This window comes from Marmota marmota, unplaced genomic scaffold, assembly GCF_001458135.2.
Source record: "Marmota marmota marmota unplaced genomic scaffold, marMar, whole genome shotgun sequence".
Classification (NCBI taxonomy): Eukaryota; Metazoa; Chordata; class Mammalia; order Rodentia; family Sciuridae; genus Marmota; species Marmota marmota.
Window position 1 is genome coordinate 2900358 of NW_025999946.1, and position 18669 is coordinate 2919026.

Sequence of the window (18669 nt, forward strand, 5' to 3'; positions counted from 1 at the left end):
ACGAGAAACAAAACTCAACTATAATTCTATCAATAAGATGAATATACCACAGTGATGGCCTTTATGTAAATTATAATTAAAGCTAATCTTAATTAAAGTTATTACACCATTCTGGAAGAAAATAAACAACCCAAAGAGAGGGAAACAATGTGGTCAATAACTCACTCCAAAAATATTTCTTTTTTTTTTGCCTCCAAAAGCTCACATGGAAGGAGACATTCCTGCACATGATACAAATGGTTCTGACATTAAGAAAAGTAAACAAGTAAGAAAAATAAAGATGGAAAAATTCTGTGGTCAGTTCACAAGTGCTTTTTTATTGTTTGAGGCAGGGTTAAAGCCTTTTATAAAGACAAGGATATATGTGCCGCTAGATTGGATATGACATCAGACTAGTCTAGCTGCCCTTGCACAGAGCTCTGCTGCCCATAATATGCCATGGATGAAGCCCGTGCTGATGCTTCTAAACAAAGAACCAGGGTGGGACCTAATGCAGCTAATTTAAAGCATTATCCCAAAGCTGTTTTGTAGATCAAACAGAGAGAAGGTACTCAGCTCTGGTTATTAATGGATTGGAGAGATGAAGGCAAACATTCAATAATCTCTAATTATTAATGGTCTCAAGGATTTTAATGTTAACTGGTCTGAACAGCTGATTAATGGAGGTTGTATAATCTACAAGCGGGACTCCTGCCAGCCTCAATACATGTCATTCCAGGGCTGTGTTGACTCAGTAGGCCAGAGGCTATGTAAATGGAGTCGAGTCGAGAAAGGAAGTTCTTCTGGGGCAGCTGGGGGATTCTGAGTCCCCAAAGACTTTCACAATAGCAACTCTCTAGTAACCCACTTGGTATCTGTAACTTTGGTTCTCCTCCAGACTTTGTTGTCCTAGGACCATGGACACCAAGAGGCAAAAATAAGTGTTAAACCAGCCTTTCACACATTTTTGAGGGTGATTTGACTTGTGAACCAGGAAGTTCAAAGAAAGGCTAGTCACCCGAGTAGCGTGATCATGGGTATTTTCTTTGTGACATTAATGCTAGAACATAGCCAAGGATGCACAAAGACGTAGCAACATCTCAAAAGCTATGCATCTAAATTCTGAGAGGTCCAGAGAAAAACATGACATTCAAAAGGTCTACACTGTCTATAAAAGCTGTCGGGTCTGGTGGATATTTTCTACAGTCTTCATTTTGATTTTCAACCCCCTGACCCATCACATGCCTTCATCACCTCACTACTTTTAAATGGCACTCAAAGGAGCAAGCCAGCCCATGCACAATGAGGGCCGTAGGCACAGTGAAGAAGGGCGTGGTTAAAAAGAGTCCCTGGTGCAACCAAGGGTGTTGGGAAGGATGCCTCACCCTACATCCTATTCAGGAGAGAAGATTTGAAAATGAATGAAGTAAGATAAAAGCCATGTTTTTGTAGTCCGAGGTTTAGGAAAAGCTATTTGATGTAGGGATTGTAACTACCAGAATCTAGCTGTCAATGTATGACCTGGCTGAGAAGTTATCCCTCTGTTCTCTGAAAAACTGCAAATGGAAATGCATGATGCTAAAGGTTGGGGAGCAGTGAGGGAGGAGGGACCTGTACCTATGCAGAACATAAAGGCTAAGATTTAAGGGGAAAAAGGGAGAGCATCCTCCCCCTAACTGTGACAATCCCCACTAAAAATAAACCCACAGCACAATGATGTCAGAGGGGTCTTGACTCAGTAGGCAAGCTGAAGACAGTCTCTCTCACTAGATGGCAGTCACTGAGCATGCTCAGGGAGGCCCCAGGTGTGACCTCTGCTCCCCTGTGAGCAGTGGAGGGACCAGGCAATCTATCATGGTGTTCATGCTGTCAACCCTGGTGCTTCGCCGCTGCTGTCTGTCACCCTGGTGGATGAGACCTGCTTAAGGGCAATCATGTCAATCTCTCTGTGACCACTCAGTCTAAGGCAGAAGGATGATCTTGACAGGCCTGGCAAAGTCAGCACAAGGTACCAAGAGCTGAAGTCACAGCCTTCCCGCAGAGATGCAACGTGGGCCATTGTTTTCTCTTTAGCTCTTTCTTTATTTTTGCTTTCCCTTTTTATTTTCATGAAATAGGCTAAGGCATACAGAACTTGGCTTCAGAGCTGGTCATCTCGGATAAACCTGTTGCCCTCTGAATTTTTCCCGTAGTAAACATAGCGACACTTCCCCAGGACTCCTGTAAATAAAAAGAAACACATCATTACAGGTGGCGCAGTTATGATGGCAGGGAGGCATAGGTGCTGAAACCCAGGCATGCAATACAATTGCGGCTCCTAGCAGTGGCAGAAATGGAAGAAGCCCCAGAAGGAAAAGACTATCTTTTTGTCCTCAGAGTTGGCATTCAAACAAAATGTCACTACTAAGCATAGGTTATGGGAAAAAGCATGTTTTCTGCATGATTTCCACACTTTAGGGACTTTGCTAATTTGGCAAATTACTCCCTAAAATACATAGCACAACACTCTCTTCTCTCCATGTTCCCTTCCTAGGTTTCCAAAGATTGAAAACTTAAGTGTTTAAAAATGGACCTGGAGCCAGGTGTGGTGGCACCTGCCTATAATCCCAGCAGCTCAGGAGGCTGAGGAAGGAGGATCACAAGTTCAAAGCCAGCTTCAGCAAAAGCGAGGTGCTAAGCGACTAAGTGAGATCCTGTCTCTAAATAAAATATAAAATACGGCTGGGGATGTGTCTCAGTGGTTGAGTGTCCCTGAGTTCAATCCCCAGTACCCCCACAATAAAAAAAAAGAGCAGGTCCAAGAAGAAGAGATAGAACAATTTTCTCAGAAGGTGAATTCTTTGAAGTACTTCAAGCACATCCTAGATGATAAGGGAGAGAGAAGTGGTATTGACAAAATACCACATAGAAAGCGACAAGACCTCTTGACATCATCCCCTTCTCACAGGCATCAGGAACTCTATTCTAGGGTAGAATGCATTCAGTTTTCATCTTCAGTTTTACTGTATGTCGTTTGTGGCTTCATGTAAAGCTTTCCTCTCATTCAAATAGACTGCAGGAGACTTAACTATGAAGAACACCCTTAGAATAGGGTGAAATTTTTTAACCAACTCACTATTAATTCTAAATACCTGCAAGAAATCACCTGCCATAGTTATTGTGAAAACTTTAAAGGGTTATTAAGGAAAAATGATCAGCATTTCCAAGCAAATATTTATAACTTCATTTTGCTTTTTGTTTTTTGAAATGGGCTCTCACCATGTTGCCCAGGCTGGTCTTGAAATCACGAACTCAAGTGATGCTCCAGCCTCAGTGTCCTGTGTGCTGGCACTACAAGTGGGGGCCACCCCACTTAGCGTCCTGTGAGCTGGCACTATAAGTGAGTGCCACCCCACTTAGCTTTCATTTTGTTTCTTGTTGCTTTTTTCCTTCCAGTTTTAGATAAACTAAAACTTCAATTGCACATGGTTCTTTTAGTTCTAATGGGACTTAAATCTTGAGTGTCCAAAGTGCACATAGCTAAGAAAAAATAGCCCATAAAACATTAATTCATGAGCCACAAAATCTGCCTGTGAAAATAGCTACCTAGAAGAGCATAGTTTATTTCCATCCATGTGATAGTGTGAATTCATCTAACACCATGCTTTGTTAATTTAGGGGAAATTAGCAGTTGAAATTAGCCAGGTTCTTCACATTAGAAGTTTTAAGTAGTAAATGTTTTTGAAAGTGAGAAATGCTTCTCTACTACAGAACTTTAAAGTTTGTTCTTAAATAGGGATTAAAATGACTCTTAAGGACAGGGCAGATGCTCCCTGTTTTGATGGCTTGGGGTAAATTGCTGGGGCCTGGGGATCTCTGAGTTGGAAGAGGGACAGACTGGCATTGTCTCATGCTGGCTGCCATTGTGTCCTGCCATGTTCCCATGAGCAACTTTACTGTGGCTCACTCTTCCCACTTGGCCATACTTTCTCTCTTGAGCCTCCAACCCCCAATGTCTGCTTCAGTACTGGTCTGGAACCTAGAAGTACTGAGCTGGGGATGAACTCTCACTTGAGACCCTTCTTGGGGCCTAAAATATTCTTTTAGTGATTGGAACTGAGTTGTTTTCCTTTATTGTGCTGAATTATGTAGCACCAAGGGTTGTGCTAATATTGTTGGGGATCTCAGTGGTCTGTGAGCCGGGCTGGGCCAGTCTGGCATCTCATACAGGCCTGGGTAGGAGTGCTATAGATAAATGGGACCATTCCTGGGAGATTGCCTTAAACATGACTGATTCAAATGAACCCTCAATGGAAAGATGGGGCCTAAAGATGAGAAGTTCTTTCTCCAGCACCAAGACAGCATGGATTTTAATAAAAAGAAATGGATAGGGCTGTCAGATAACATAAAGATCATCATCCTCATCTTGAGAAAAACATGAAAGGCAGACACACACATGCTGCCCACCACGGGCATGCTCTCCAGTAAAGACTCCAGTGCAGCCAGGGATGCGATTTCTTTTCTCTGCCCTCTCTCCACGGAGAGCTTCCACTCTGGATCTCGCCTAGATGCAACAGATGGAAACAGTTCTCCTGGAACGGGGTCCACAATGTGTTCTGAGACACATTCCCAGACCTTCTTTCTGGTTGGCATTGATGAAAGTCCTTTTTAAGGCCTGCCCTGTTTCTTTGGGCCTGGAAGCAAGAATGTTTATAGACATCTTGGTGAGAGAGGGCTGTTTGATGAATGCAGGAGACTGCAGCTAGGTGTCAGCACTTGGGAAATGAGGCAAGGACATGAGGTATTAATATTGTCAATGATCTCTTGACGGGAAAACAGATACCGCACTCACTGTCAGATTTAAATAGACATCAAGTGCATTAATGACAAAAGGGCAGACTTCAAACAAAGGGGCTGTGTGGTGGGGAGCCCAGTTAGTCTCTGTGCCGGCAATAACCTGATCTGAAAAGACACTGTCAGGAAGAGAGACAGGCCCAGGATTGTGTGCGGTGACAGAAAACAGAGATACTGACAGAGATACCAGCGCCATAGAATGCCAGGGATACTCTCACACTGTCTGCCGTTCTAACACAAGCTGACATCACTCCCTATCACTTGGGGTCTTCTCCGCCTGCTCCTGAAGACATGATGTTTCTCCCCAAACATCATTCCAAAGCTTGCTGTGGCTGTGAAGTTCCTGGCAGCCCTGGTCTGTTGGAGCAGTGGGGTCACGGGGCCTAAGGATAACCTGAGTCAGTCTAAATCTGGGCGTTGCAGGAGGCACATGCTTGTTCTCACTGATATCTCTGCTACTTGAGGTGATCAGAGAGGGCCAATGTGTGAGGAGCTGTCACCTTGAATAAAATCCTTCAAGAGAAGGCACTCGGTCCCTGGGCTGCTCCAGGAAGGCGGGGATGGCGTGGCAGCCAAAAATGAAACCCAGCTGCTGGTGCTCACCAGAGGAGAAAGGTGCTCCAGCTAGTGACAGTTAAATTTGGTTGAAATTTTTGCACTGGAGCCATCTACCATGATTGAAATTATGCAAGCTGTTGCCTCTCTTGAGTTTCCTACCCCAGCTCACAGTGGGGATGTGATTACCCCCAAAATGCAACTTTTGTACTCAAAAATAAATAAAAAATATTAACAAGGGGGAGGCAAACAACAGCCTAGCACAGTCCCATGTGTGGCCACAGGACTTTCATTTATCATGAAGGTTTTTTTTTTTTCCCTGAAATAATAGGCTGTGCTCATAAATTAAATGAGGTGACTTTATGGGTTGCTCTCTTCTGGCTGTCCCCCCAGCCCTCCTTCTCCACCATGGCAACTGCCAGACGCTGTGAAAATTACAGAGGGAACCGTCTGCCTGCAAAGAGCATTTTCTCAGGGAGGTGCTCTGAGGCTGGAATTTGGGAACCCGCTGGTTGTGACCCAGTAGGCCACGGTTTCTGTGCACATCTGCAATGGATTCACTTGTTTGTATCTTCTCAAACTATAACATCTTAGAACTGGAGGGGGAACAACACATTTAACAGCATATGTAGTGTTTTTAATTAAAATATCTGGCTTTGGCCATAATAAGTGGAGCGGGCCTGCCATGCATCAGGCCAACACGCAGATGTCTGCGCAGGGTTTCTTTTCAGGGGCCCTGAAAAATGACAGTGCGCCATCCCCGGGGGAATCCTCTCCTGCCAAATGAGACTCCTAATTTTTCTTAAGTAGCCAGCTTTCCCATCACCATAAGCTCTTAAAGCTATAATTATGAAAAAAATGTATTGGGAAGAATATGTTTTAAAGAGGCCTTTTATCTTTTCAATGTTCCCCCCCTCTGGAACGGATGTTCTAATTATGCGAGTTGAGTTATGACCTTGGGGCTGCCTAAGGGGGTGGGAATAAGCCCCTTTTCTTGGATGCAAGGCTGTGACCATTCCAGAGACTTGGCTGGGGGAAGTCTGAGTGTCCGGGGAAGAGCTCTTGCACCCACCCCTGAATCTGAATCTGGCACAGCCTCCAGGACACACCAACCACCTGGACAGCCTCACACTTCCACCCTAAGAGGTGGTGGAGGAAAAGTGGTATTTCAATCCAGCCCTGTTCTTCATGGTCTTTTGACTGGGCACACCTCGCATACCCTCACTATACCCTCACTGGACTGGTATCTCCACATGTAAAATGGGGACAAAGAAACTCTTGAAGGTCCGTTTTAGTTCTGAAATAGACGATTAGCTTTTTGAAATGTTCCCCTTAGGGACACAAGGACGGTAGGTGCAATACTGCCCCATGAAGGAGGCAGATCCCATGGTCCGTGGATCCACAATTTGATTTGGACTGAGCTCTTGAAACCCATCAAATACACAGCTCCATATCACAGCCCAGTCATCTGGGGGGGGGGGCGGGGAGGACTTCAAAATCTCCAAGAAAAAAGGTTTTCACCAACTTCCTGACAACCTGTTTGACATACAGCTGAAGGGTTGTCCCACATCCTGCTATCTCTGTCACCAGACCAAGTCTCACAGCATCATGGTCAATGGAAGGAAAGCTTACCTGGCAGAGCCAGTGACCTTCTGTCCACATTTCAGTGGTGGGGGTGGTGAAGAATGTGCACATACAAATATAAAGACATTTGATGACTGAGTGGAGGTTGGACAAATAATTCATATTTGCTAACTAGGGGAATTAAGTATCGATTTTATCATTACTTTTAGTTTGGGTAATCATCATTTTAAATGCCATTATCATTATCATTTGTATGCATAGTTGTGATAATGACAAACAGATCTTGATTTGATTGTGATCACCAGGAGCTTACAATTAGATGACCCCGTATGTGATGGGTCAGGGACAGAGAGCTCTTCTGAGAGCTCTCTAATCTGTAGGAGGGAATGAAGGAATTAGGACCCCTACTGAAAGTAACACCAGTGTTGTGAAAAGGTTGGTGGGTCTAGTGACAGAGAAGGAAAGAGCATCAGTGTTCCCCTTCTGGTCCATTGTAGAAGGCTCTAGAATAACATTTCCATGGATACTATCCATAAACATGTCATGCCCACAATATTCTTCCTCCACCATTCTAACACCCGCTGCCTAAAACAGTGTTCGTCACAATGGAGGTGCACACTAAGTTTCTGTTGAATCAATCAATCAATACCATTAAGATGATTAGGTAAAATTTAAACAGAATCCACCCAGGAATTTCCATTGTTGAATACTCACACTTTAAACCTCTGATATGACTTCAGATGTTTAAGTGTTTGCCTTATTATTAAAGAAGGGAACAGAGTAGCAGAAGGCAGTAGCCTCAACTCCTAAATATTAGCGTTATTTGTGTGCTGAATGATTTTCTCCCACAAAAACAAACTAACCGCAGAGTCTGGTGGAAAGAAAGAAGCACGCTGTCCGTTATCATCTGCCTTACGAGCTATTAATATCACACACTGGGAAGGGACATTTCCCCAGAAAGAACATGCCTCTGCCACTGTAACTTGCAGGCTGTGAGTAAACTAGAAACTGGAAGGGAATAAACACCCGTGTTTTATGATCTTGAGAAGGGACCAGAGCAAACCCCAAGGTCAGGCGTGCGGTGTGTTATCAGCTCTGCAGTGGATCCTGTGCAGGATTTAGAGGAGCCTGCAGAATTACAGGCCCCTAGCACAAGGTCCTCCTTCAGTGTAAGCTACTTAAATACTAATGCAAAATGAAAAGAAGACAGACTTTATTGTTCTTGAGGGAAAGGGTCGCTTGGAAGCAGTTTTTGTGAAAGGAGGACAAAGCCCTAACTATAGACCAAGTATATTGGTCCTCCACCTGTATATCCAGCTGAGAAGCTCAGGTTAGAGGTGAAGTGGGTGGTCCTCCTGACCCAGGGGATGGTAGAGAAAGCAAAGCAATGCTATTTCCTGCCCCAAGTGGCCAAGCGTGACTTCAGGTAAGGGTCATGTAGGTTTAACATCTGTATCTTTCGTGGAAAGGGGGTGCCACAGTTGCCATAATGCTTGGTAGCTCTAAAAATATCTCTTAAGGTTCTTGCTATCTGCAGCATGAATGGGGCCAAGGGTATCATACTCTGCCCTTGCTCAGTACCACAGTCATACTGCAGCCATGATTCTGGCTTCTCCACAAGAGGCATGAGGGGTTTTCCTGCAATTCTATGGATACCTTTGACCCAGGGATGCTTTCCTTTTGGGTTTATAAATATAAGCATGCAAACTAGACTGATCATCTTTCTTTGAGAGAGCATTAATTATTTACAGAAAACTCCATTTAGTCCATTTAACTCCTTAATTTTTAAATGCAAACTTAAATCATGTCTATTTTTAACATTTTAATTTCTATTTTCAGTAGGATCAATTCTCTTCCATGTAACTTTTTTCATTTAAAGTTAAATTCCGGGGCCAGGGTTGTGGCTCAGTGGTAGAGCACTTGCCTTGCAGTGTGAGGCACTGGGTTCGATCCCCGGCACCACATAAAAATAAAAAATAAATAAATAAAATAAAGGTATTGTGTCCATCTACAACTTTAAAATCTTTTTAAAATTTTTTTTTGTTTTTGTTTTGTTTTGTTTTGTTTGCCAAATACTGACTTTTACCCATATCTTTTCAGTCTCTTTTTGAGTCATTTTTTAGCGTCCCATTTCCTCGAGTAAAATTGTGACGGGAAGGCTGCAGTCTTCTGTCAAAGTTTAGTCAACACATTTTATTGTGTGTAGTTTGAGTTCATTTCTGTTTTATTTTGTTTTCATTATTTCTCCCAAGGCTAATTCCCCTGCATGAATTTGTGTGGGTTTCCATATACTAAGATATAAATCTTGAATCACTGTTTTTATTCATAATAAATTGTATTATGTTCGGATTTAGTTGCTGTCAGTTTTCCTTCAGGCTGATTACTTGTACCAGCGATGTGCCTCATAAATTAAAGGGTAGTTTTTAATTCATTTCTTAGCAGAAAGGTGAGGATTTGGGGAGCATGGCAGGAACTATGATGCTGGTTACTTTCTATCAGCACCAGGCAAAAAAAAAAAAAGAAAGAAAGAAAAAATCACTCCCCAAACTAACAAAAGTGAAATCCCCCATATTATAGGTCACCTTTTTCAAGGATTCAAATGCATCTATTTCCTGAAAGAAAACTGACCCCCCCCCCCAAAAAAAAAAGCCACAAAACTGATTCTATTGAGAAGGCGGCACTGGTGCCCATGCAGAGGCCCTCCAGTGAGACCTGACAGGAGGCTGAGCTGTCCTTAGAGAGCAGATTACACAGGGTCTCATCAAAGGAAGAAAAGGAGGGAAAAGGTGACCAGGCAGCAGAGAAAGGACCTTGGCCAGCTCTGTCCTGAAGGTGATGGGCAGGCAGAGCAAAAACTCTCACCTCCCAGACTGGAGATGCTGGTTGAATGGTGGCAAGAGTGGGCAGACAAGCTGACGTGTGACAATCAGAGCCTGTGAAAAATACACTCTGGGTTCCCAGGACAGCTGAAAACAGCCTTGTCATTTCAAAAGAAGAAAAGTAGGTGAGAAAGGAAGGAAAAGAGAAAAAGGTGCAGAGCACATCTCTCCTCATGTAATCTGTTCATGGAAAATGGAAATGCTGATCCAAGTCCAAGGAATCCATACAAAATTGAGTGGATCTTCAGTAATTAGGTCTCTCTGTCCCACCTTGAGCCCCTGGTACCATGGCCAGGTCACAGATGCCATGGTCCTACCCAGACCTGACCAGGCCATGCAAGTTGCTCTGTATCAGAGAAACATCAGGCTGAAGATTAAGTTATCAGGCAGCAGCTGTTTCCATTATGTGAATCCTGGAAAGGACACAGTCAACATGCTTTGGCTCAGATGTCAATGTTTCTTAATTTCCTTTTTGTGTATATATATAAAGGAGGTAGTTAGAGGTAAGCAGAAACTGAGAAAAGAACCTCAGACCCAGGTGGGCTCACCGGATCCCTGTTTCCAATGTCACTAATACGATTGACCTCTAAATGCTGGACATGTTGTATTTCAATCAAATAAGGACATACAAATATGAGATCAAACAAATATGTAAATATTTCCTTGCTCTGAAAACTCTTCCCCTCTCCTCAAAAACAAATTGGTAAACCTTAGCCATTTAAGTTTTGCTTTTTATTCTCAGGTTACATTTTTTGCCCCAGGTTAAAAAAAAATGGACCCAGAAAAACCCTCTACTCTTGACATCCTAAACAGTGATTTACTTACACTGTGCTATAAGGATATTACGTGCTATATTTCCTAGTAAGCAGATGCACAGAGTTTCAAATTTTCCTTTGAAAGTATTTCTTTAACTGTATTGGAAAATTCTCAAGCTGGGATGGTATTTAAATATCTTCATTTTAACAAAGCCCTGCATTTACAGAGGAGGAAAATGGGGCTCCAATAAGCTTCCTTAAATTGATAACACCAGGTACCCATATGACTCTACCTTCCTAGTGCAGAAATCTCTCTCAATTATAAAACACTGCCTTTAGGACAGGAATAGAAATTTTGGTTTTACAGTTTATTTTACAAGTGTATTATTTATTTGTTCAATTATGTTTACAGGAACTAGAGGTCTCCTGAGAACTTCAAAGATCACCAACATGACTTAGGCTCATTCTTACTACTTTCTCATGAAGAAAAGTAAACTGCAAAGCCAGTTTGGAGTGAGTACCCTCTCCCCCATGTCTGTATTCTGAGTAGGGCTTAATGGATTTGAGATGGGCTGGATTCCAAAGTGCATGCTGAGATGGGATGCAAATCAGTTAAGATTCATGAAGTACCGTGCAGTGCGGCCCAGTGATGGATGTGCCATAAACCAGGCTGTCATTCAAAATGGACAGTGGTCAAGTGGGATGACTTCACATTTCTTTTTCAATTTTTTTTAACTGAGGAACTTGAAACCTTTCAGACAGACAAGAGAGAGGAAAAAAAAAATCCATCCGTCAACTATTTCCACCATTATCACATTCATCTTTGCCACTTCATCTGAAGTCAAAAGCAGTGCCACTAGAGGGCAGCATGAATTTAGGAAAAAAACAGTCGCTTTCCTTACAGGATGGCAACTATTCAGGGAGGGCCATTAAAGCCACCCTCTGCTTTGGGGCACCAATTTTAGGTTCTGTAACTATCAGTGGTGTCATGTTTACTCAATCTGGGCTGAAGGCTTTCTGGGAATGAGACTACCAGATACCTTCCCACAATACACACTTTTGGATTCCTTTTTCTTCAAATTTAGGGGGGCTGATTTTCTTTACCATCAATAGCCCTAATTAATCTTCCAAGCTCAAGGGTTGGGAATTTTTGCATATCACCTACATAAATTCAAAAAAGTAGGCCAACTAGTAAAGAAAATTTCTCTCCATTTCTTAGGGGGGAAAAAAAAGGTCATTTTTACCACGGGAGTCTGAAAAGGAAAAAGTCATATGCCTGGGGTTGCCATCAATTGATAATCAAGAAAGGAAAATAAAATTTCAATCAGTACACACAAATCACAGATACCTCCCTGTCTAAAACCCACCCAAACGTTTTCTTTGCTCTCAGTATACCTGGTCCAGCTTTGTCAGAAAAGATAGAAGATCCTCATAAACATAATGTGACCTACAGTTTGAGCTTCCTTTAGTCCCCCAAGCATTCTCTGGTTCATGGATCAAGTGACTATTTTCATGCCTGGAACAACAAATGACCAACTCCCTTTAAGAGAAAAAGGTATCTGTGGCTCCCGAAGATTTTAAACTTATTATTTAAAACAGTGAAAAATGTGTGGCATCCTAAAAGAGAACTTTATAGGATGAAAATAAATGACTTTATTCAATCAGGGAAAGGGGACAAAAACTGGAGTTAGTGGATTTTTCTGGGCAGGGGAAACCAGAGCTGAGTACAGGTGTGAATGTTTGGAGTGATCATGGAGCTCTCAAGCTTTCTTCCCGTATATTCACCCAACATAGTAGTCACATGATCTCTGATGGACTCGCCACTTGGGGAAACTGGGATGTAGTTAATTACTTAAATTATCTCATTAATTCATGGTTAACTAGAAACCTTTTTTTTTTTTTTGAGGTTTGATCTAAAGTCAGTCAATTTCATTGTCTTACTGGGTATACACACTGAGGATGAGACAGTTAAGACCTTTAGCTGGAAGACTGTGGATTGATCATTTCTCAGGGCCCTAGGATCTTCTGCTTATATGAACTTCAAAAGGGTGGAGACAACAGCCTTTTGTGCCTCCTTCCCAATCATGGAACCTGAATCATAGTTATTTTGGGGGGGGAGGTGTACAGAGGAAATGAAAAGCTGACCAGATACTACTTCTTGAACTCCATTATTTACCATACATCCCTAACATTTACAGGTAAAAGAACTGTACCAGTTGGCCCCAGGATGGGTTTTCTGTCAGAATTACCTAGAAGATGTGTATTTTTTTTTTTTTTGCAAGTTCTTGACGCTGGGGTAGGGGGGAACTACCACTAAGAAAATGTTCTAGGGCAACCTCTTTTTCCTTTGTCAAACATGAATCCCTTCACATTAGTTTTCATTCTTATAAAATTAAGGCTATTCAAATTCCCAGATTAAAATAGCTGCTTAATTGAGGATCCTATTGTGTTAAGTCTTGATAGATGGAGGTTTTACCCCTCGCTCCCCCACCCCGGAGCAGTCAGAAAACAAATGGTACCTAAAATATAAAATATGGACAATAATAAAAGGTTGCTCAGCTCTTTAAAAAGAAAGCAAAAAAAAAAAAAAGTTTTAACTTAAGTGATGTGTAGATAACATTAACATAAAAAAAGAGTTTTGGGGGGTAAGTAGAACAGAACTGAACCAGCAAACCACGATTTATGAAGTATATGGGGAAAAAAATCTTGCAGAAAAAATTTCCCAGAAAGTCTTTAGCCTCCCTCTAAACTGACAAACTCTTATGTGAACAAATCTGAGCAGTGGGGGTCCTCCTGCAGAGTTTGAATGGGAATTTTGGCTTTGCTCTCAAACAGAAATTCACTTTTGGGTTTCAGATCTGTTCCTATTAGAGAGCTCACATCAAAAGGGGGAAAACATGCACAGTGCTGTCTGGTTCTGCAGGCTGAAATTTCTCAAGAGAATCAATGAAAATAAAGACAAGTTGCTTTCTCCACCACCCCCCCCCTTTTTTTTTTAATTTTTCAAGCTGCAAAAGAGAACCTCTCAAATAAAATTAAGCAGACCCAGTAACAACTGGGTTTGTCATGATTCAAACCCTGCAAGGACGAGGGAAAGGGCTTCTTTCTTGGGCACACTGGTCCAGCCTGCATCTGCCCTTCATTAGAATCCAAACAAACTTTTCCTGTACTAATATTACCATAATTTTTCCTAATTCCAGGACACTCAAAATTGCTTTCTCTGAAAGGAAAACAAAATGAACCTGGTGATATATGATCTAACTGAAAGAAGTTTGTATTACAAAAAAAAAAAAAATAGATCCCAAAGTCTATTGTTGCAGAAAACACAACATAGTTTTTGGGTATTATAATTTTCACTACCAAACCCCTAAAATATTTTCATTACTTCCTGGCCTTCAATGATCTATCTTTAACCTGTTCTGGAAAAAAATGTATGTATGCATATATTATACACACATAAATGCAAGAAACTGTAGGTTAAATAAGATGGCAGAACAAAGACATTTATAAAAGCAATATGAACTTTCTGTACAATTCCCCCCCACCCCAAGATAAACAGTAGAAAAACATTATAATAGGGTCAAGCTCATTAAAACTTAATGAAGGCACCAGAGTCTCCCCAGAAATATTGAGGGTTATATTTTTGCCTATCAATGAAGTAGTCCCAGTCAGAGAGACACTGCTAACTGTGGGTGTTACCAGGTGTTATCAGTGGTATCTGGAACATACCACTTGGATGGTTTGGGATATTACCCCTTTCTTTGGCTGGCTTGAATTTGTGGGATTCACCCTGTGGGGAGTTAACATGCCTCCACTTGGTGGGGAAGGGGGGTAGAAAATTGCCCATAGGCCAGTGCGGGCCTCGTACGTAATAGAATACATCTGGCTCTGACAGTTTGATGCCCAGCTCTGAGCCACATTCAGCCACACAGATTAACAGCATAGACATTGCCCACGCTGAGCAGGAAGTAATAACCTGCTACCTGCTACTTGCCCAAAATCTCATTATAAGCCATTACCGTAATTGAGGGCCAAGACTCTGTGGATATTAGACTCCCTGAGCGCCAGTGGTTAGTTCAGGAGAAGAAAGGCTCATAATGGAGGGGGTGGGGCAGAGCAGAGAAACTGTGCCTTGGAACAGAGTGAATGCTACAGGGTGTTCTAAGGGTGTTCCATGGTGCTAGGGAACTTGGGATCTATTTCTCTTGGGTCCTGAAGCCTCTTGTTAGGGGGCTCAGGACTCCAGGGAGATGATGTAACTTTTGGTAGGTCTCTAACAAGGCTGTACAACTAAAAAGTGGTTTAACTGCATGGTGGGGACAGCCACTAAGGAAGAAGAGGGCAAAATAAGAATGCTCTGTGAGTACTAAGCATCAAAACGGGAGAGGAGAGGAAGCCACCCATTCTCTCCAGAAGGATGGAGGCTTTCTAGAATTATGGCACGTGTGTGAGCTTCCATTCATCTGTGGTTGGCAAACTAACTCCTTTTTCCACAAGGCCAGCCTTCTTAAGTTTCTGTCCAGAGTTGGATGAAGTGAGATGGGTTGAAGGGAGGGGAACAAGGCAGGAGAGATCCTGTCCATCAATCCATAAGCCAACTGATCAACCAGCCTGATTTTTGCTGCCACGATGATGATCCTGGACATCTCAGTAAAAACGGCAGCTTTGCTTTCAATAAGCTTTTACGGGTTGCGTGGTACCAAGGAGAACAACTGAAAATGAACTGTAACTGAAAATGAACTGTCTCCAGAAAACCTTCTTATCAGTCCCCTTGCTACAGTTTGAGTCTTAAACGTCCCTCAGAGGCCTGGGAGTGAAGGGTTGGCCCACATCCTGTGGCACTAATGAGAGGTAATGGAACATTTAGGTTGAGCCTAATTGAAGGAAGCTGGTTTGGGGGGACATGCGCTAGAAGGGGCCACAGAAACCCTGGCCCTTTCCTGGTTTTCCTTTTTGCCTCTGGCCAGGAGACAAATAGTTCACTGTTGCCACATGCTCCTACCATGGTGTACCACTTTGCCTCAGGTCCAAAAGAAACAGAGCCATTGACCATGGAATGAAAACTCCCAAAGTGACAGCCAACATAAGTTGATTTTCCTCAGGTATTTCGTCACAGTGACAGAAAGCAGACTAACATACCCTTGTACGCAAATACATACCAACAACCACTCAATTCTTCAATTGTGGGAGCCAGCTTCTGCGAGGTTTTACACATAAAAACAATCATTTTGGATACAAAACCAAAGTTTTAGATATAATGAAAACTCCCAAACACCTTGTCTTCTCCAGATACCAATGGAGCCCCGGTAAGTAAACCTTCCATCGGGAAGTTAGCGTGTGATCCACCCCAGATCTCAACAAAGGTTCTCTTGGCATTGGCATTTTAAAGAACTGATACTTGGAGAAAAAGAAGATTTATAATAGATGAAACAGTGTTCCTGGAGGTGAGGATGCCTTGTGAGCAGCAGGTACACATTCTCCACACCCTAAAACAGCCTTCCATCTCAGCCAGGCCAGCCCCATTATTTCTCTTCACCTAGAGGGTTAAGCACAGTCTGGGACATAGAAAATGGCTGCGGTTGGTACAAGCGAGGCCTTCCCTATAACTAGATCCTTCAGGAAAAAACAAATTAATCAACAGTGAGCTGAAGTGGGTTTAATGATTGCATTCTGCATACAATCAGCTTTTCCCTTTTCAAGGGCCATCAATATGTCAAGGGAAGACATATCTGAAGGATATAGCTCTTAACATCAAGGTTATCTATTCTCCACAAGGCTCCCACTCCTTGCCCGGCTGATACTCCACGCTGCCTGTGTCTAACATTTTCATCAACTCTGCAATCAATCAAGGTAATAATGTTGTGCAAAAAATCAATTAACAACGCAATTAAACTTTCCTTATTATCTCAAAGGGCTGAAATAATACCTAAAGGGAAGATAGACTCACTGAACGCAGACATCCATAATCCAATGTGAAAGTGAATTATGAGGTTAGACAGATGCAGGCATGTGCTGGTGCTGTTATTTTCCAGGGGTTATATCTCATCACGGCAGTGTATCAGTCAGCCCCAATCCCAGACCCTAAAATTCCAAATTACTTTTAAGAAATATATGATGTGCAATATCCATTTCATATTCTCTTTTAAAGATAACCCCCTCCCCTCCAAAAAATTGAACAGCCATATTATTCAAAGACAAAATGATCTTTCAACAAGAACATAAAATATAAAAGCTATAATAACATTTACATCTGTATAGCACACATCTCTGTAAATGCAGGTCATCTATTATACATAATCTGCAGCGCCTAAAAGGCCCAGGATGCAACGCAACATTTAAAACCCAAATGCGTAAACGTGCAAACTCTGGGGGATGGCTGTGCCACCACCACCCTGCACCCTGGCCCCAGTGGAGGACTCCTCACTCAGACCCGGCTGAACCACAGACACGCACACGCGCACATGCATTGGGAACAACCGAAGTATTACTCATTTAAAATGAGAATGACTATATTATTTAGCAATTACACTCAACTTGCCCTGAAACACTATGCTTAGGAATTGAGCATTTATAGTACATAAAAAGGGACGACTATTAACCTTTTGCTGCAGTGAGGACAGGAAGTGCTTGAAATTTCACACTGGAATGAGATGCGGAGAGAAGGGGAAGAAGAGGAGAAGGGGTCCTGTGACACTTACAATGCTCCTTTTAGACGCTGTGTGGGGCACCTCTATGCCATGATCAGATGTCTGTGGGGGAAGGTGGAGAAGCAGAAGCCAGGAGCAGAAGAGGAAGTTAAACAGCAAACACCCAAAGAAAGCCAGCAAACTCAAAGTGCTGATCCTAGATTACCATTGTTTGAATGTCCTCCTAACTCCTGGAAACAAAAAAACCACACCGACTTAAAGAATAAATATTAACAAACATCAAAAGCAAATGCCCACCCAAACATCAGCACCCTTCCCCATCTCTCACCTTGTCCATCACGGCACCAGAGACCATCCTGCAGCAGAGTTTGAGGTTCTCACTAGCAAATGAAAACCTACGAGATTCTTGGTGAAGCACAGAAGCCAAAGGAACTGATCTAGGGAGGTAGTATTCCAAATTTGCAACTCAGGTAATTATCTAAATCAGACTAAGAAAGCATTTCTCTCTCAGTCAAATGCTGTGGGCTCTAGGTTCAGGTACCGCCTGGCTAACCTCACAGCTCTGTGAATTTCCACATATGGTCCTGGGAGCCTTGCAGGTATTGTTGTTTTAAATATCATCGCTTGACAATGAATTCTTTATTATTTTTTCTTAAGTTGCTTATAACAAGGACGCAGCCTTGCAAGCCAACTTTCCTCCATCTTCAGCACAGCATGGAGGCAAGGCCGAGCCCAAAGTGCAGATTTAAATAAATGGTAAAACAAGACAAAAACACACAGACACTCAGGGTGCCATTTCTGAAGAAAAGAGGCAACTCATGAAGGTCTTTTGGCAAAGATTTTCAACAGAGAAGTTGGACAGGTTTGGTGAATCTTGCCATTTATCCCCTAACCTTAAGGAACATAATTAATATGTTTTCATTTCCAATGACTATATTGTGTGTGTATCAACTGGAACTGCTCCTGCTGTGTATTTGATTCCACTGACGATGGGGTGGGTTGGATTTTAAATGATGTGTGAGCACTTCTGTTCTTTCCGTGCTCTGGTTTATGTGTTATTCATGACTTGCATTACAGACATGGCTGATACACAGATGTAAATGTTATTAAATCTTTTGTATTTTAGAGGCTTTGTGAAAGGCTTCTTTGTTTCCAAATAATTCTCTTAACCACCAAAAATAACCAGTAATACATGACAATGTCTTGGGAATTTTTTTTGTTTCCACTGAATTTTCTGATGAAGAGATTTTTACCCTCTTCTGCTATCTTTTCATCAAAATAAAAGTGTAGGATTAGTTGGCAGATGGGAGTTACATCTTTATAGTAACACTCAACAACTACTTCAGGGGTGTGTGCATGTGAGTGTGTGTGCGTGTGTGCATGCATGTGTGTATTGCAAGTGGGCAAATGGATGCCTGTGTGTGAGGTTGTCTGTGT

At 42.3% G+C, this 18669-nt stretch overlaps 1 protein-coding gene across 3 annotated transcripts in view; it reads right to left on the reverse strand.

The window, feature by feature from the left end:
- Positions 1-297: 297 nt before the first annotated feature.
- Positions 298-18669, reverse strand: part of Lrmda (leucine rich melanocyte differentiation associated) — a 621294-nt gene continuing 602922 nt past the window's right edge. For all 3 annotated transcript variants that reach the window (XM_048801877.1, XM_048801879.1, XM_048801880.1), the window contains one exon: positions 298-2199. In XM_048801877.1, the coding sequence (XP_048657834.1) occupies positions 2098-2199 (102 nt within the window). In that variant the 3' untranslated portion in view covers positions 298-2097. The remainder of the gene's footprint in view (positions 2200-18669) is intronic.